The following is a 15534-nucleotide window of genomic DNA, read 5'->3' as shown; positions in this document are numbered from 1 at the left end:
CCAACGTGAGTGCTATGGAGCGGTAGTCATTTAGGCAGGTTACGTTCGCTTTCTTGGGCACAGGGACTTTGGTGGTCTGCTTGAAACATGTTGGTATTACAGACTCGGTCAGGGAGAGGTTGAAAATGTCAGTGAAGACACTTGCCAGTTGGTCCGCGCATGCTCTGAGTACACGTCCTAGTAATCCATCTGGCCCCGCGGCCTTGTGAATGTTGACCTGTTTAAAGTTCTTGCCACATCGGCTACGGAAAGCGTGATCACACAGTCATCCGGAACAGCTGGTGCTCTCATGCATGCTTCAGTGATGCTTGCCTCGAAGCAAGCATAAAAGGCATTTAGCTTGTCTAGTAGGCTTGCATCTCTGGGCAGCTCGTGGCTGGGTTTCCCTTTGTAGTCCATAATAGTTTGCAAGCCCTGCCACATCCGACGAGCATCAGAGCCGGTGTAGTAGGATTCAATCTTAGTCCTGTATTGACGCTTTGCCTCTTTGATTGTTCGTCTGAGGGTATAGCGGGATTTCTTATAAGCGTCCGGATTAGTGTCCATCTCCTTGAAAGTGGTAGCTCTTTAGCTCGGTGCGGATGTTGCCTGTAATCCATGGCTTCTGGTTGGGATATGTACGTACGGTCACTGTGGGGACGACGACGTCGATGCACTTATTGATGAAGCCGGTGACTGAGGTGGGAAATACTCCTCAATGCCATTGGATGAATCCCGGAACATATTCCAGTCTGTGCTAGCAAAAAAGTCCTGTAGCGTAGCATCCGCGTCATTTGACCATTTCCATATCGAGCGAGTCACTGGTACTTCCTGCTTTAGTTTTTGCTTGTAAGCAGGAATTAGGAGGATAGAATTATGGTCAGATTTGCCAAATGGAGGGCGAGGGAGAGCTTGGTATACGTCTCTGTGTGTGGAGTAAAGTTGGTCCAGAGTTTTTTTTTTCTCTGGTTGCACATGTGACATGCTCGTAGAAATGAGGTAAAACGGATTTAAGTTTGCCTGCATTAAAGTCCCAGGCCACTAGGAGTGCCGCTTCTGGATGAGCATTTTCTTGTTTGCTTATGGCCTTATACAGCTCGTTGAGTGCGGTCTTAGGGCCAGCATCGGTTTGTGGTGGTAAATAGACGGCTACAAAAAATATAGATGAAAACTCTCTTGGTAGATAGTGTGGTCTACAGCTTATCATGAGGTACTCTACCTCAGGTGAGCAATACCTCGAGACTTCCTTAATATTAGACATTGTGCACCAGCTGTTATTGACAAATAGACACACACCCCCGCCCCTCGTCTTACCAGACGTAGCTGTTCTGTCCTGCCGATGCACGGAAAACCCAGCCGACTGTATATTATCCATGTCGTCATTCAGCCTCGACTCGGTGAAACATCGATTTTACAGTTTTAATGTCCCGCTGGTAGGATAGTCTCTAAAGGAGATCATCCAGTTTATTCTCCAGTGATTGCACATTGGCCAATAGAACGGACCCACTCGCCGACGAATTCTCCCAAGGCACCCCAATCTCCGCACATGTATTTCCGTCTTTTCTCCACGCAAATGACGGGGATTTGGGCCTTGTCTCAGAGAAGCAGTATATCCTTCGAGTTGGACTCATTAAAGAAAACCTCTTTGTCCCATTTCAGGTGAATAATCGTTGTTCTGATATCCAGAAGCTATTTTCGGTCATAAGAGACGGCAGCAGCAACATTATGTACGAAATAAGTTACAAAATAGCACAGTTGGTTATTATCCCGTAAAACAGCAGCCATCCCCTCCGGCGCCATTATAATTGTTTCGATTTTTTCCCCATCACCAGTAGCTACAGTGGGGAGAACAAGTATTTGATACACTGCCGATTTTGCAGGTTTTACTACTTACAAAGCATGTAGAGGTCTGTAATTTTTTATCATAGGTACACTTCAACTGTGAGAGACGGAATCTAAAACAAAAATCCAGAAAATCACATTGTATGATTTTTAAGTAATTAATTTGCATTTTATTGCATGCCATAAGTATTTGATACATCAGAAAAGCAGAACTTAATATTTGGTACAGAAACCTTTGTTTGCAATTACAGAGATCATACGTTTCCTGTAGTTCTTGACCAGGTTTGCACACACTGCAGCAGGGATTTTGGCCCACTCATCCATACAGACCTTCTCCAGATCCTTCAGGTTTCGGGGCTGTCGCTGGGCAATACGGACTTTCAGCTCCCTCCAAAGATGTTCTATTGGGTTCAGGTCTGGAGACTGGTTAGGCCACTCCAGGACCTTGAGATGCTTCTTACGGAGCCACTCCTTAGTTGCCCTGGCTGTGTGTTTCGGGTCGTTGTCATGCTGGAAGAACCAGCCACGACCCATCTTCAATGCTCTTACTGAGGGAAGGAGGTTGTTGGCCAAGATCTCGCGATACATGGCCCCATCCATCCTCCCCTCAATACGGTGCAGTCGTCCTGTCCCCTTTGCAGAAAAGCATCCCCAAAGAATGATGTTTCCACCTCCATGCTTCACGGTTGGGATGGTGTTCTTGGGGTTGTACTCATCCTTCTTCTTCCTCCAAACACGGCGAGTGGAGTTTAGACCAAAAAGCTCTATTTTTGTCTCATCAGACCACATGACCTTCTCCCATTCCTCCTCTGGATCATCCAGATGGTCATTGGCAAACTTCAGACGGGCCTGGACATGCGCTGGCTTGAGCAGGGGGACCTTGCGTGCGCTGCAGGATTTTAATCCATGACGGCGTAGTGTGTTACTAATGGTTTTCTTTGAGACTGTGGTCCCAGCTCTCTTCAGGTCATTGACCAGGTCCTGCCGTGTAGTTCTGGGCTGATCCCTCACCTTCCTCATGATCATTGATGCCCCACGAGGTGAGATCTTGCATGGAGACCCAGACCGACGGTGATTGACCGTCATCTTGAACTTCTTCCATTTTCTAATAATTGCGCCAACAGTTGTTGCCTTCTCACCAAGCTGCTTGCCTATTGTCCTGTAGCCCATCCCAGCCTTGTGCAGGTCTACAATTTTATCCCTGATGTCCTTACACAGCTCTCTGGTCTTGGCCATTGTGGAGAGGTTGGAGTCTGTTTGATTGAGTGTGTGGACAGGTGTCTTTTATACAGGTAATGAGTTCAAACAGGTGCAGTTAATACAGGTAATGAGTGGAGAACAGGAGGGTTTCTTAAAGAAAAACTAACAGGTCTGTGAGAGCCGGAATTCTTACTGGTTGGTAGGTGATCAAATACTTATGTCATGCAATAAAATGCAAATTTTAATTACTTAAAAATCATACAATGTGATTTTCTGGATTTTTGTTTTATATTCCGTCTCTCACAGTTGAAGTGTACCTATGATAAAAATGACAGATCTCTACATGATTTGTAAGTAGGAAAACCTGCAAAATCGGCAGTGTATCAAATACTTGTTCTCCCCACTGTATGTACAGTTAGGTAGGGGTAAAGTGACTAGGCAACAGGATACTGTAGATAATAGACAGTAGCAGCAGCATATGTGTTGAGTGTGAATGTGTGTGTGGATGTGTGTGTGAGCGTGGGTGTGTGTGTAGCGTCAGTATGCATGTGTGCTCGTGCTATTTGTGTGTATGTGTGTGTTGGGATGTCAGTGTGAGTATGGTAGAGTCCAGTGTGTGTGCATAGAGTAGGTGCAAGAGAGTTAGTGCAAAAAAGGGTCAATACAGGTAGTCCGGGTAGCCATTTGTTTATCAGTCTTGTTTATCAGTCTTATAAGCTGTTCAGGGTCCTGTTTGGTTCCAGACTTGGTGCACTGGTTCCGCTTGCCGTGCGGTAGCAGAGAGAACGGTCTATGGCTTGGGTGGCTGGAGTCTTTGACAATTTTTTGGGCCTTCTCTGACACCATAGAGGTCCTAGATGACAGGGAGTTCGGCCCCAGTGATGTACTGGGCCGTACTCACTACCCTCTGTAGCGCCTTGCGGTCGGGTGCCTTGCAGATGCCGTACCAAGCAGTGATGCAGCCAGTCAAGATGCTCTCAATGGTGAAGCTGTAGAACTTTTTTAAGATCTGAGGGCCCATGCCAAATCTTTTCAGCCTCCTTAGGGGGAAGAGGCACTGACGTGCCCTCTTCACAACTGTGTTGGTTGTGTGGACCATGTTAATTCTTTAGTGATGTGGACACAGAGGAACTTGAAGCTCTCAACCCGCTCCACTACAGCCCTGTCGATGTGAATGGGGGCCTGCTCAACTCTCTTTTTCCTGTAGTCCACGATCAGCTCCTTTGTCTTGCTGACATTGAGGGAGAGGTTGTTGTCCTGGCACCACACTGCCAGGTCTCCTCCCTATAGGCTGCCTATTTTGCACTCACATCATGGTTCTCTTTTCAATGGCCTGGATACAATGAACGAGAGGGAGAGAGTGAGACATTACTAGTCTATACCTGTCTACAGCCCAGCTCTGATGTATGGCGAGGCTGGCTAGCTGAATGCACTGCCAAAAGCTCTCATAATGAAACCACTACAACAGCACAGCTCATCTCTAAATAATTCAAAATTCACTGAAAGCTGCCCAGTAGGGAGTTATGGGCATGTACTGTATACGGCCCAGGGGTAACTCCACATACCTGTGTGATTCAATACATTCATGACAGGTTAGACTGAGTTAAGGCTGAGTAGGGGGCCTTGGTAGATCAAACCCATCAATTTTCTTGGCACGTATCTATAAATGTACACAGCCCATCTGTAATTAGCCCACCCAACTACCTCACCCCCATATTGTTATTTACATTGTTCTTTATTTTGCTCATTTGCACCCCAGTATCTCTATTTGCACATCATCTTCTGCACATCTATCACTCCAGTGTTAATACTAAATTGTAATTATTTTGCACTATGGCCTATTTATTGCCATACCTCCATAACTTACTACATTTGCACACACTGTATATCGATTTTCTATTGTGTTATTGACTGTACGTTTTGTTTTTGTTTATTCCATATGTAACTCTGTGTTGTTGTTGTTTTTATCGCACTGCTTTGCTTTATCTTGGCCAGGTCGCAGTTGTAAATGAGAACTTGTTCTCAACTGGCTTACCTGGTTAAATAAAGGTGAAATAAAAAATAAAAATAAATTTTAAAAATGATATTAACATTAGCTCTGGTCCTGGGTGTGAGTGTGTTTTCCTTCACAGCCTCAGCGTTAGCAAGCCACACTAACACCCTGGACCAGAGCTAGCTTTACATGAATATCTGTTAGGAATTGGGACTCATAAAAGTGGTCATTAGGGGCCAGACTGTGACAGGTGGCCCTGTGGTCACAAACAAGAGGAGTCTGGCAGCAGAGTGGAGGGCTAGGGAGATGTGTTCTGTAAGGACTTGGCAAGGCCTCACTCTCCCTAATTGCACTTGTTTGTAGTGGCTGGCTCACAGTCAGGAAGTTAATGAGACTCAGTGACTGCAGGGGGAATCCTCACTCTTCTCCTAAATCCCAGTGCCTTGAGAAGATGGTCTGTCAAAAATCACTATTCTACTGGATGATGTGTGCAAACATGGTTTTGTGTACAGTAGATTTCTCACGTCAAGCACAGAATTACATAGGCCTGTATACTGTATATCTACAGCTGTACTTTCTAGCCTGGATCCAAACAGAATTGTTCTATTTACATTTTGTGAATTGAAACAGAACAATTTACTTTAAATCCAGGCTAGTGAGTTTCTGCTCCTTGTGAAAACAATGTTCTCCTTAACTGGTTTCTTGGGAGAGCACAGTAGGTTCTCCACAGTAGACTAGACGAACAGGTTCAGACTCGCAGAGCCATGACTCATGCTTTTCAGTGCTAATCAATAGATTAATTGCCTGGATCATGACTGGATCATGACCTCGTTAGTTTGTTTGTCTGCCCAGCAGTGTTTCTTATGGCGTTGATTACCTTGCGCTGGACCATGCTTGTCTATTTGCATTGTTCTGATGAATGAGCTTGTTTCCAAAATGTAACAGGCTGGAAACATAATTGGCTGGATGTTGGCGTCAAAAATATTTTAGTTATTGATTTGTTATAACCACCTCATGACCAACTAGCAAATGATTAAAAAAAAATAAAAAAAAGATATCTGCATTTACCAAAAATTTGTTTGGTTTTATAGTTGTTATACATATTACATTATTTGGGCATAGGCTACAGGCTGTGAACCAACCATGTAAATCCGGAATGCTTTTGCCGTTGTAATTCTACATTCTTACCCAAACCAATGTAACCAACCGTGTACAGCTATAATTCTACATGCTTCCAACATTAGATTAAATGGACATCATTGATTTATGTATAGACTATAGACATACCAAAAACCAATGCAACAAGCCGTGTTAAAACTATCTCCCTCTATGACTCAGTGGCTATGACTCAGTGTTTTTAGAGGAGAAATGAAAGGGACATTTGAAGGTCTAAGGGAGTATTTTCTCTGGAGATAGCTACTTGACAGCAATCAATAGTTTGTGTTTCCACCACCCTCTGCCCTCCCTACGTCCCTTATCTACTGCGAAAGGAAGGCTAGGTGTTGTACTGTAACACTCTTCTATACACCTCTCAGCTCTAATCATGCCAGCTCTGGTCAGTCAAAAAATTGCTAGACATACGCCTATTCACTTTGACATATTCAGAATGCTCATCATGAAAAGGTAGACACCTACTGCTTTGAGACAAAGACATGTCCATAGACAGCAGTGTGATCCCATTTAATTAAACCATAAGCTTGCAGTGACTAACTAGTACTGTCATTATATTAGGGATTATATTGCGGGAAGTTGTGGGGTTGGATCCCATTGCTGACACCAAAAGTGGACTCTACTTAATTACAATTTAGAATTAGAATCTTACAATATTGTTTTATTGACAATCCACAAGTTCATATGAACACAGTATTTCGCCATTCCATAGGAGCCTCTATGTTCCATAAGAACCTCTACTACCAAACATGTTTATATCTGGTAGTAATCATTACATTACTTAGTTGAAGAGTGTTCTCAGTTTGCTTTGTGTGTTTTTTCCAGGACTTTGTGCAAGTAAGCCCTGAATCAAGGAACTACAAAGGAATAGCCATCTCCCTGCTGGTCATAGTGGCGGTTTGCTCCCTCATCACCATGTCTGTCTTTGTGCTCACACCAGGTACTGTACTCACCAGGGGACCAGGAGACCTCATGGAGTTTCTTTCTAGGGTCATAGTTAATGTAGGCCTGTATTCTAACTAACAAAATATAAGAACCAGAATTTGTCCTGGTCAGGTTATGTAGTCAGAGCCCTGAGTTTTTCGAATCAGTTTTATGATCAGTGTAATATTGACTGTTGTTATGTGTGTGAACATCAGTTATTTTCCTGTGTGATTTTATCCTCATCAAGCTCTAATCCATATTTTGATAACTAGCCTAACACTAATATCTTATTTGCAGTGGAACTCCCTGGTGCCGCTAACTCCAGACTTACTGTCCTGGACCTGTTTAAACCAGAGTTCTCCGTGCACGATCCTGAGGCCAGGTGGATAAGTGGTAAGTACTTTCAGGATAACCATCTAACACTCCTGTTCTAATGAAGCCTTTAGGCTGATCTCTATCCTCTCAATCTTATTGAAAAGTTTGGATTTCTTAAAAAAAGCACCCCCAAAAGCGACAGTTTATAAGCCCTCAGCAGTCACACAAAGGGTCTGCCAAGGAGGCTACCATTATAAGAGAAAGGGTGTGACCAGGTTGGCTAGTTTTTGGAAGCTATTAGGCTACATTCTGTCTGATAGTTGGATGAGGGTGACAGAGATTCTATTCTCTTGACATGATCCTAGAATCCAAACTACTTCTCATATAGAAACTATTCAAATCCTAGATTTTCGCTTGTTGTTGGTATACATTTAAAACTTTGTTTCACTCACAAGCAGAGCATTCTGAACCTCTCAACTCAAGCATGGGAGTATTCCTGCAAGCTTTCATCTCATCTTGAGCTATAATGACGGCTGAGAGTTTAGCATGGCATGGGAGCAACACCTACTGACCCGTCTCAGTAAAACAGATGGCCTCCCAGTCAAGCCCCTATTCTGTCTGGTTTGCCAAAACACAGGATTGACTCTATCTTAAGCTATCACTGGGAGCTCATCTGGGATATACTCTCAGGTCAAATCTCCCAGCCCCATATCCAGAACAATACCCCTTTCTCTAAAACCTAGCAGGTTTCTTAATAGTGTGAGAGAATCGTTTGGGGTGTCAGCACTGGTGTCTGTTCTGTTGTCTGAGCTAGTGTGGTTCTTCTTCACTCTTCTTGGACACAGCAAACGGGCTCTCTTCCAGCCTGCATATGAAATGGAGGCCTGGAAGCCTGCGGAGAGCTTTCCATCGAAGGGTAGCAAATACAAATGACTTTTTCAGTCGCCTGTTGATTCTCATTATGGGGATTGGGGTGTGATGCCTTCTCGCACACTGTGTTAACCTGATGGACTGCATTAACTCTCATGGGCCTCCTGTCATTTTTCACAACGCCTTCCGTGATGGATCAAGCCATATCGTCCGCCCCCTTGTCAGCTCATGCTGACGTTTCTCCTTCTGTAGGACACATCGATAAAACTTTGCTACCCCCCCCCCCCCTCATAAAACACTATGAGAAATATAATGACTAGTGATTTCATCACCACCTCTCTCATGTTAGCTGACATTACGTTTTAGTGGTAAATATTGGTGAGATTGATGTGTAGGCTACTTAGCATAGTGATTAGAGCCAAGCTATCAGGTGGTATGAAGACAGACAGAAAGACAGAAAGACAGACAGACAGACAGTGATGTAATGGTGAAGGGCAGTGGTCTGCCATGGCACAGCTGTAGAGACAGTTCCTGCTAGGACCTCATTACATTTGGGGCGATTATCTTGGTGAGTGCTCCCTGTCTGCCTGCGGCTAGCATGCTATGCTACAACACTATCAGACTAGTTCTAAGTAGACAGAACACCTTAGGAAAGCTGCTCAGGTTTAGGCTATTACATTTATAAAACTAGTGTTCACAATCGCATACATGTTAACTGAATTGTATTTTTTTAACACGTGTTTGACATGATCATCACTAACTGTGTATCACATGTTGTCATTTCTAGTCCATAACCTAAGTACCAAAAAGTAGAAATTAGTGTTAATTTCACATGCTGTAAACAGTGCTGTAAAAGTAAATTTACACTTGCTGATCATGATATTTAGTGGCCCTTGTTATTTTCTAGTGCATACATTACATGAAATTCCAAACAGCCTGCATCCCAACAATTCATTTAAATCTCATACAATTAATTTGTGTAACCATGGAAACTATATGCCCTATTTATCGATTTTCTGAATATATTGTATGGGTCGTATATAATTGTTGACAATCTGGGGAACGATAAATAACTGTTTGTTCTGGCCAGAGGCATGTACTGTATATGTGACTTATGTAAATGTAAACTAACCCTACATTTTCACACAACATATTAGTCAGAACAAGTCTTCATGTGTTTTAATCAGGGAAGAGGACACAATTTTCATACCAAATATAGCCTCGGAAATGTGAACACCATACACACTCTGTTTACCCCGTTAGTGGAATACGATGTGGTTGTCCATACATGTAGAATATGAAGTGGTTGGCCATACATATAGAATATGAAGTGGTTGTCCATACATGTAGAATATGAAGTGGTTGTCCATACATATAGAATATGAAGTGGTTGGCCATACATATAGAATATGAAGTGGTTGGCCATACATATAGAATATGAAGTGGTTGTCCATACATATAGAATATGAAGTGGTTGTCCATACATGTAGAATATGAAGTGGTTGTCCATACATGTTGAATATGAAGTGGTTGTCCATACATGTAGAATATGAAGTGGTTGTCCATACATATAGAATATGAAGTGGTTGTCCATACATATAGAAAATGAAGTGGATGTCCATACATATAGAATATGAAGTGGTTGTCCATACATGTAGAATATGAAGTGGTTGTCCATACATGTTGAATATGAAGTGGTTGTCCATACATGTAGAATATGAAGTGGTTGTCCATACATATAGAATATGAAGTGGTTGTCCATACATATAGAAAATGAAGTGGATGTCCATACATATAGAATATGAAGTGGTTGTCCATACATATAGAATATGAAGTGGTTGGCCATACATATAGAATATGAAGTGGTTGTCCATACATATAGAATATGAAGTGGTTGGCCATACATATAGAATATGAAGTGGATGTCCATACATATAGAATATGAAGTGGTTGGCCATACATATAGAATATGAAGTGGATGTCCATACATATAGAATATGAAGTGGTTGGCCATATATATAGAATATGAAGTGGTTGTCCATACATATAGAATATGAAGTGGTTGGCCATACATATAGAATATGAAGTGGTTGGCCATACATATAGAATTTGAAGTGGTTGGCCATACATATAGAATATGAAGTGGTTGGCCATACATATAGAATATGAAGTGGTTGGCCATACATTTATTTAAATGTTTTACCTTTATTTAACTAGGCAAGTCAGTTAAGAACAAATTCTTATTTACAATGACGGCCTACACCAGCCAAACCCGGACGACGCTGGGCCAATTGTGCGCCGCCCTATGGGACTCCCAATCACGGTTGTGATACAGCCTGGAATCGAACCAGGGGGTCTGTAGTGACGCCTCAAGCAGTGCCTTAGACCGCTGCGCCACTCGGGAGCCCAAATAGAATATGAAGTGGTTGTCCATACATTTAGAATATGAAGTGGTTGTCCATACATTTATATAGAATATGAAGTGTATATTATACTAGAATGAGAGACATTAGATTGGAAGCCATGCTAGGTATACCATGGGGGATATGATGAGTGATTCAATATAGCATCAACTTCATCACCACAGTCATACCCTATTAACTTGTCCATACATGTGCCAAGCATGATCATGACTACCAACATATGTGATTCCATAACCTCTGACATGTCTCTGTAATAATTCATTATTCATTTACTCCTCTGTATTCATATATATTTTCATGTCAATGTTTTGGTGACTGATACATGTATTTCTATTCATTAATACCATAGTAGTATCTCAAATTGGAAGACATATTTTTAGCAGATGCTTTTATCCAAAGTGCATACATTTTTGCATGGGTGGCCCCAGTGGGAATCTAACCCATGATTCTGATGTTGCTAGTGCCATACTCTATGAACTAAGCCACACAGGACCACAACACTCATTTTACCTGATTATGGTCTACATAGATAGTGGTTGGATGTCATGTGAGGAAGGCTATTTAAAGATTATAATTGCCTAGCCTTGTGGACATAGGAGGAATTTTAATTAACTAAATACAAATATATTTCTATATGTCACCGAGGCAGAGACAGCAGTGGCTAAGCGAAAGGCCATTTAAAGGTTATAGTGTCACATCAACTCCAGCTAGATAATATGAATCACCACATAGGCTACAGGCTTTAAACTGGGCTTGTTGGTTGTCCTATTCCTAGTTCTCCTGAAATGAAAGTATTGCTAAATGGTCTATAGTAGGCCAGTGTTTCCCAAACTCGGTCCTGGGGTCCCCCCTGGGTGCACTTTTTTTTTTTTTGCCCTAGCACTACACAGCTGATTCAAATAGCCAACTCATCATCAAGCTTTGATTATTTGAATCATCTGTGTAGTGCTAGGGCAAAAACCAAAACGTTTGGGCATTGCTAGGTGGCTTTGTAGATTTCTATTCAATTTTCCATTGTTCTTTTTTATTTATTTGAGGAATTCAGTTCTAATTTATAATATGTAATATAATATAATGCTGACCAACCGTTTTACACTTGTTCTGCATGGTTTAGCATACCAGTTACGTGGCTGCATTTAAGATCACATTTTTACTCAGAGCAACTGCCCGAGCCAACAACTGTGAATTGGGAGCCATCTTCCTAAAGGTAGATAGTGAGATTTGTAATGCAGAACACAAGGAAGCCATTGCAATAATGTGGCTGTCTGGCTGGCTGACTGGCTGGCTGACTGCAGGTCTAAAAGGTTTTGCTCAGTAGAAATGAGGAGAGGCACTCTTGAAATGAACTGCTGGAAAATGAAGTGCCAGTAAGTCTGGCGATGTGGGACTAAGATAACCCTCTCCCCCCTCTCTCCATCTCCTTCTCCCTCTCTCTCTTTGGGGTCTGACATGAATATTGATAAGTGGATATACAGTGTCAGAATGTGTAGGCCTATTTATTTCTTATCTAAAATATGGTTATCATTTTACAAAAATGTTCTTGTATAATTTTACAGATTCAGAGGTTTTGTACAGGAACCGAGACGGCCACGTCATCAAGTTCAACTTTGCTTTAAACGAAACAGAAATTGTTCTGAGAAACAGCATATTTGTAAGTAGCTTGCCACCTATGGGTCCCCCTCTCTAACCTCAACTGACCGATCAGCATTCATAACACAGTACCATATAGATCCATTAGCATTAATAACACAGTACCATATTGAGCCATCAGCATTCATGACACAGTACCACATTGATCCATCAGCATTCATGACACAGTACCACATTGATCCATCAGCATTCATGACACAGTACCATATTGATCCATCAGCATTCATAACACAGTACCACATTGCATACAAATATCAAAGATGAGCACATTGTCATTATTTGCCTCCGGTAGCATTGTGATATATCTGAATTATTATTATTATTATTTAAATATTGAAAAGGTGTGGGCTACGGAGAAAACAATGGCATAGAGTGCTGCAAGCACTGGAAAGTTCCAGGGGATGAAGGATGACGGGGCGTGTGGTTGTGAGACATATGTGATGTGTATGGTTGCGGTGGGAACATGTGGGTCTGAGCAGGTGTGATGTCATTGATGTTTGTTGAAATGTGTGTCCGTCTGTTTATTGTCTTTTGTTTATGTATGGTTGTTATTGTTTGAGAAAAAATATATATAATAAAAAAAATATTAAGAATACCCATCTGACAGGTCATGTTTTATGTGTTGCATAAGGCTCATGGCCTAAGCAGCTTTGGACTGTCATTAGCAGACTTGCTTTTTGCCATTTAATTATCTAACTGGGGGGGAAAGGAGGACACCATTCATCCCTGTTTAATGTTTAGCAATACTAGCTACAATTTTAGGTGGAATGGTCATATGCCTGGGATTGTAATAGTACGGTGGCCCTAACGGGCAAAGTATACAAGCTGTGTAATGTTTTACCATCATCTGAATTACTTCCTAGATCTATGTACAATATACTTCCTAGATCTATGTACAATATGTATTAACCTTTATATGTATTATTTGTGACTTCTAACTGTCTTTCCCTTGTCCTAGGTGTCTTTCAAAGTTGCCAAATATTCTCTTTCTCCAGACATGAAATATGTGCTATTTGCTTACGAAGTGAAACAGGTAGGATATGAATACTCGTTAAATGACTGTTGTTTATTAATTACCATTAGGCTTTTCCAATAACAGTTACATAACACATACAGTACAACGTCACATGGCATCATTAGTACACCAACAGTCAAATGAATACAATTTTCTTCCACCAGAGCAGCATGAGATATGGATCACCTTTCTAACAGGCTAACAGATAATTATATAAGTCTTGATCCCTAGCAAATAACCAAACATGAATGCAGTGCAAATGTTTTTTGAGCCAACCAAAATAAAAATAGAGCTACAGAGTTAATCAGTGTTTCCAATGACCCTAAGCATAGGCTGAGTCTCAATTGTAATTCCTTGATTCCTTGATTCCTCGCCTCCTCTCTCCTCGCCTCCTTCTCAGAATGCATAGGTGGATAAGGTCAGAAGAAAATCTCAGATCTTCTGTTTCAATGCGTTTGAAGAAGGTGAGGAGAGAGGATGCGAGGATTCAAGGAAATTACAATTGGGATTCACCCATAGTTTGACAGGAAGGAGAACAAACAGCAAATAGGCTCTGATCAGAAATCTGATTGCACCACCTGGGTTAATGGCAGGTGTACTAACCTCATTGAGTTGTATCTTCTTTCTCTTTCTTTATTCTTTATTCATTGTTTATGCAGTTTTCCATTTTAATGTTAGACCCAAATCAAGGATCTCTCATTGATTTCCACTTTGTTTAATGGCTGGATCGCTGGCAACCAAGGTTTGGAAACATTGCACCATCATGGGATTCCCTAGAGAATGGACTTAGGCGCAAATTTTGTTTAGTTGTGTTATGCATTATTATTATGCAGTATCAAAGGTGGTGTGCAACCAAGTTTGCGTGATGATTAACCTTGCCTGACAACTGAAGACTTGCATTGGCTTCCTGAGCTGTGTGGGCTAACACAGTTTTGAATTCCTTTTGGAAACAATTACATTGTGGAATCCCGACGTGGTTTCTGACATGATTCATTTGCATCATGTATGCTTTATTGTTTTCCATTATTTATTATCACATTAATGGTCAGTACTTTTAATTTCAGGTGTATAGACATTCCTATACTGCATCGTACATCGTTTACAACATCCACACAAGGTAAGAGACAGAATGGACTGGTTGATGCTTCATGTCTTGTATTGACATGCATACCCCCACACTCCTGTAACTGAAGAACATACTGTATTACGTATGATACACCCAATCTTTGACATCTCCAGTTCAACAACAGATGGGGTTTGTTCATGCCTGTCTGCCCGTCTTTGTGTCTGTGTGTGCTTTTGTGTGCGTGCTTGTGTTTCAGGGAGGTGTGGGAATTGAATCCTCCTGAGGTCCAGAATGCAGTGCTTCAGCATGCGGCGTGGGGTGTGAAGAGACAGCAGCTGGTGAGTCTCTCCCCTCCTCTCCTCTTCTATGATGCCATACACTTCCTCTTTTCACTCTCTCTCTCTCGCCCAATCTGAAATCAACCTCTGGGCACAACTCCTAGACGGTCATAGATGCCTCATCACACATATGAAAGAAATTGATAGGTGTGAGCATTATCAATGGCTTTGGCACAGGGTGCCATCAAGATGTGTTGAATGGGCTTTTCTGGCATGCAGGAGACCCGGTTTCAAACCCAGTCGTCACACTAGGGGTTTGTATCAAATTTGCCATATTTATATTTCTTGTGATGGCCAGTTGTGGTACAGTTTCTCATGTGAAGGAGTAAAAAGCACCATTTGCTGTATATCAGGCAGCCATTTTGACAGCAGGTGGTCCTGTTACAGATGGGGATGCAGACTACACTTATCTGGACCAGACGTCTTTGAGCTTCTGTTACTCTGTTCAGAGTTTGTTTGGTCACAAACAAAACCCAGCATGTGATTTTTGTCTGGCTGAACATCTGGCGGCCTAACGAAGCACACTTGATTGTTAAAAGGGAACAAAAGCGAACGTGTGAAAGGAACTGACTGAAAAAGAGAATAGTTTAGCAATATAGAATAATGAATCAATACTACCTATTACAGTGCACTTTAATTCCTGATATGGATCATAAATGGAAATAAGTCATAATGTAAAATAAAATCACTACCATATTTCCCTGGCAGTGAACTAGTGCTGTATTGTAGCAGGAGAATGATGGGTATCA

At 41.8% G+C, this 15534-nt stretch overlaps 1 protein-coding gene across 1 annotated transcript in view; it reads left to right on the top strand.

Annotated features, from left to right (window-relative positions):
* Positions 1-15534, top strand: part of LOC311112485 (inactive dipeptidyl peptidase 10-like) — a gene marked incomplete at both ends in the record, with an annotated part of 52378 nt that overhangs the window by 25884 nt on the left and 10960 nt on the right. The window contains 6 exons of the mRNA XM_084155620.1: positions 7010-7124; positions 7406-7501; positions 12273-12367; positions 13325-13399; positions 14446-14498; positions 14704-14785. Coding sequence (XP_084011746.1) covers positions 7010-7124; positions 7406-7501; positions 12273-12367; positions 13325-13399; positions 14446-14498; positions 14704-14785 — 516 coding nt within the window. The remainder of the gene's footprint in view (positions 1-7009; positions 7125-7405; positions 7502-12272; positions 12368-13324; positions 13400-14445; positions 14499-14703; positions 14786-15534) is intronic.

This window comes from Coregonus lavaretus (assembly GCF_964263955.1).
Source record: "Coregonus lavaretus genome assembly, chromosome: 38".
Taxonomy (NCBI): Eukaryota; Metazoa; Chordata; class Actinopteri; order Salmoniformes; family Salmonidae; genus Coregonus; species Coregonus lavaretus.
Note: the sequence above shows the minus strand (reverse complement) of the source record. Positions and strands in the feature narration are given on the sequence as shown.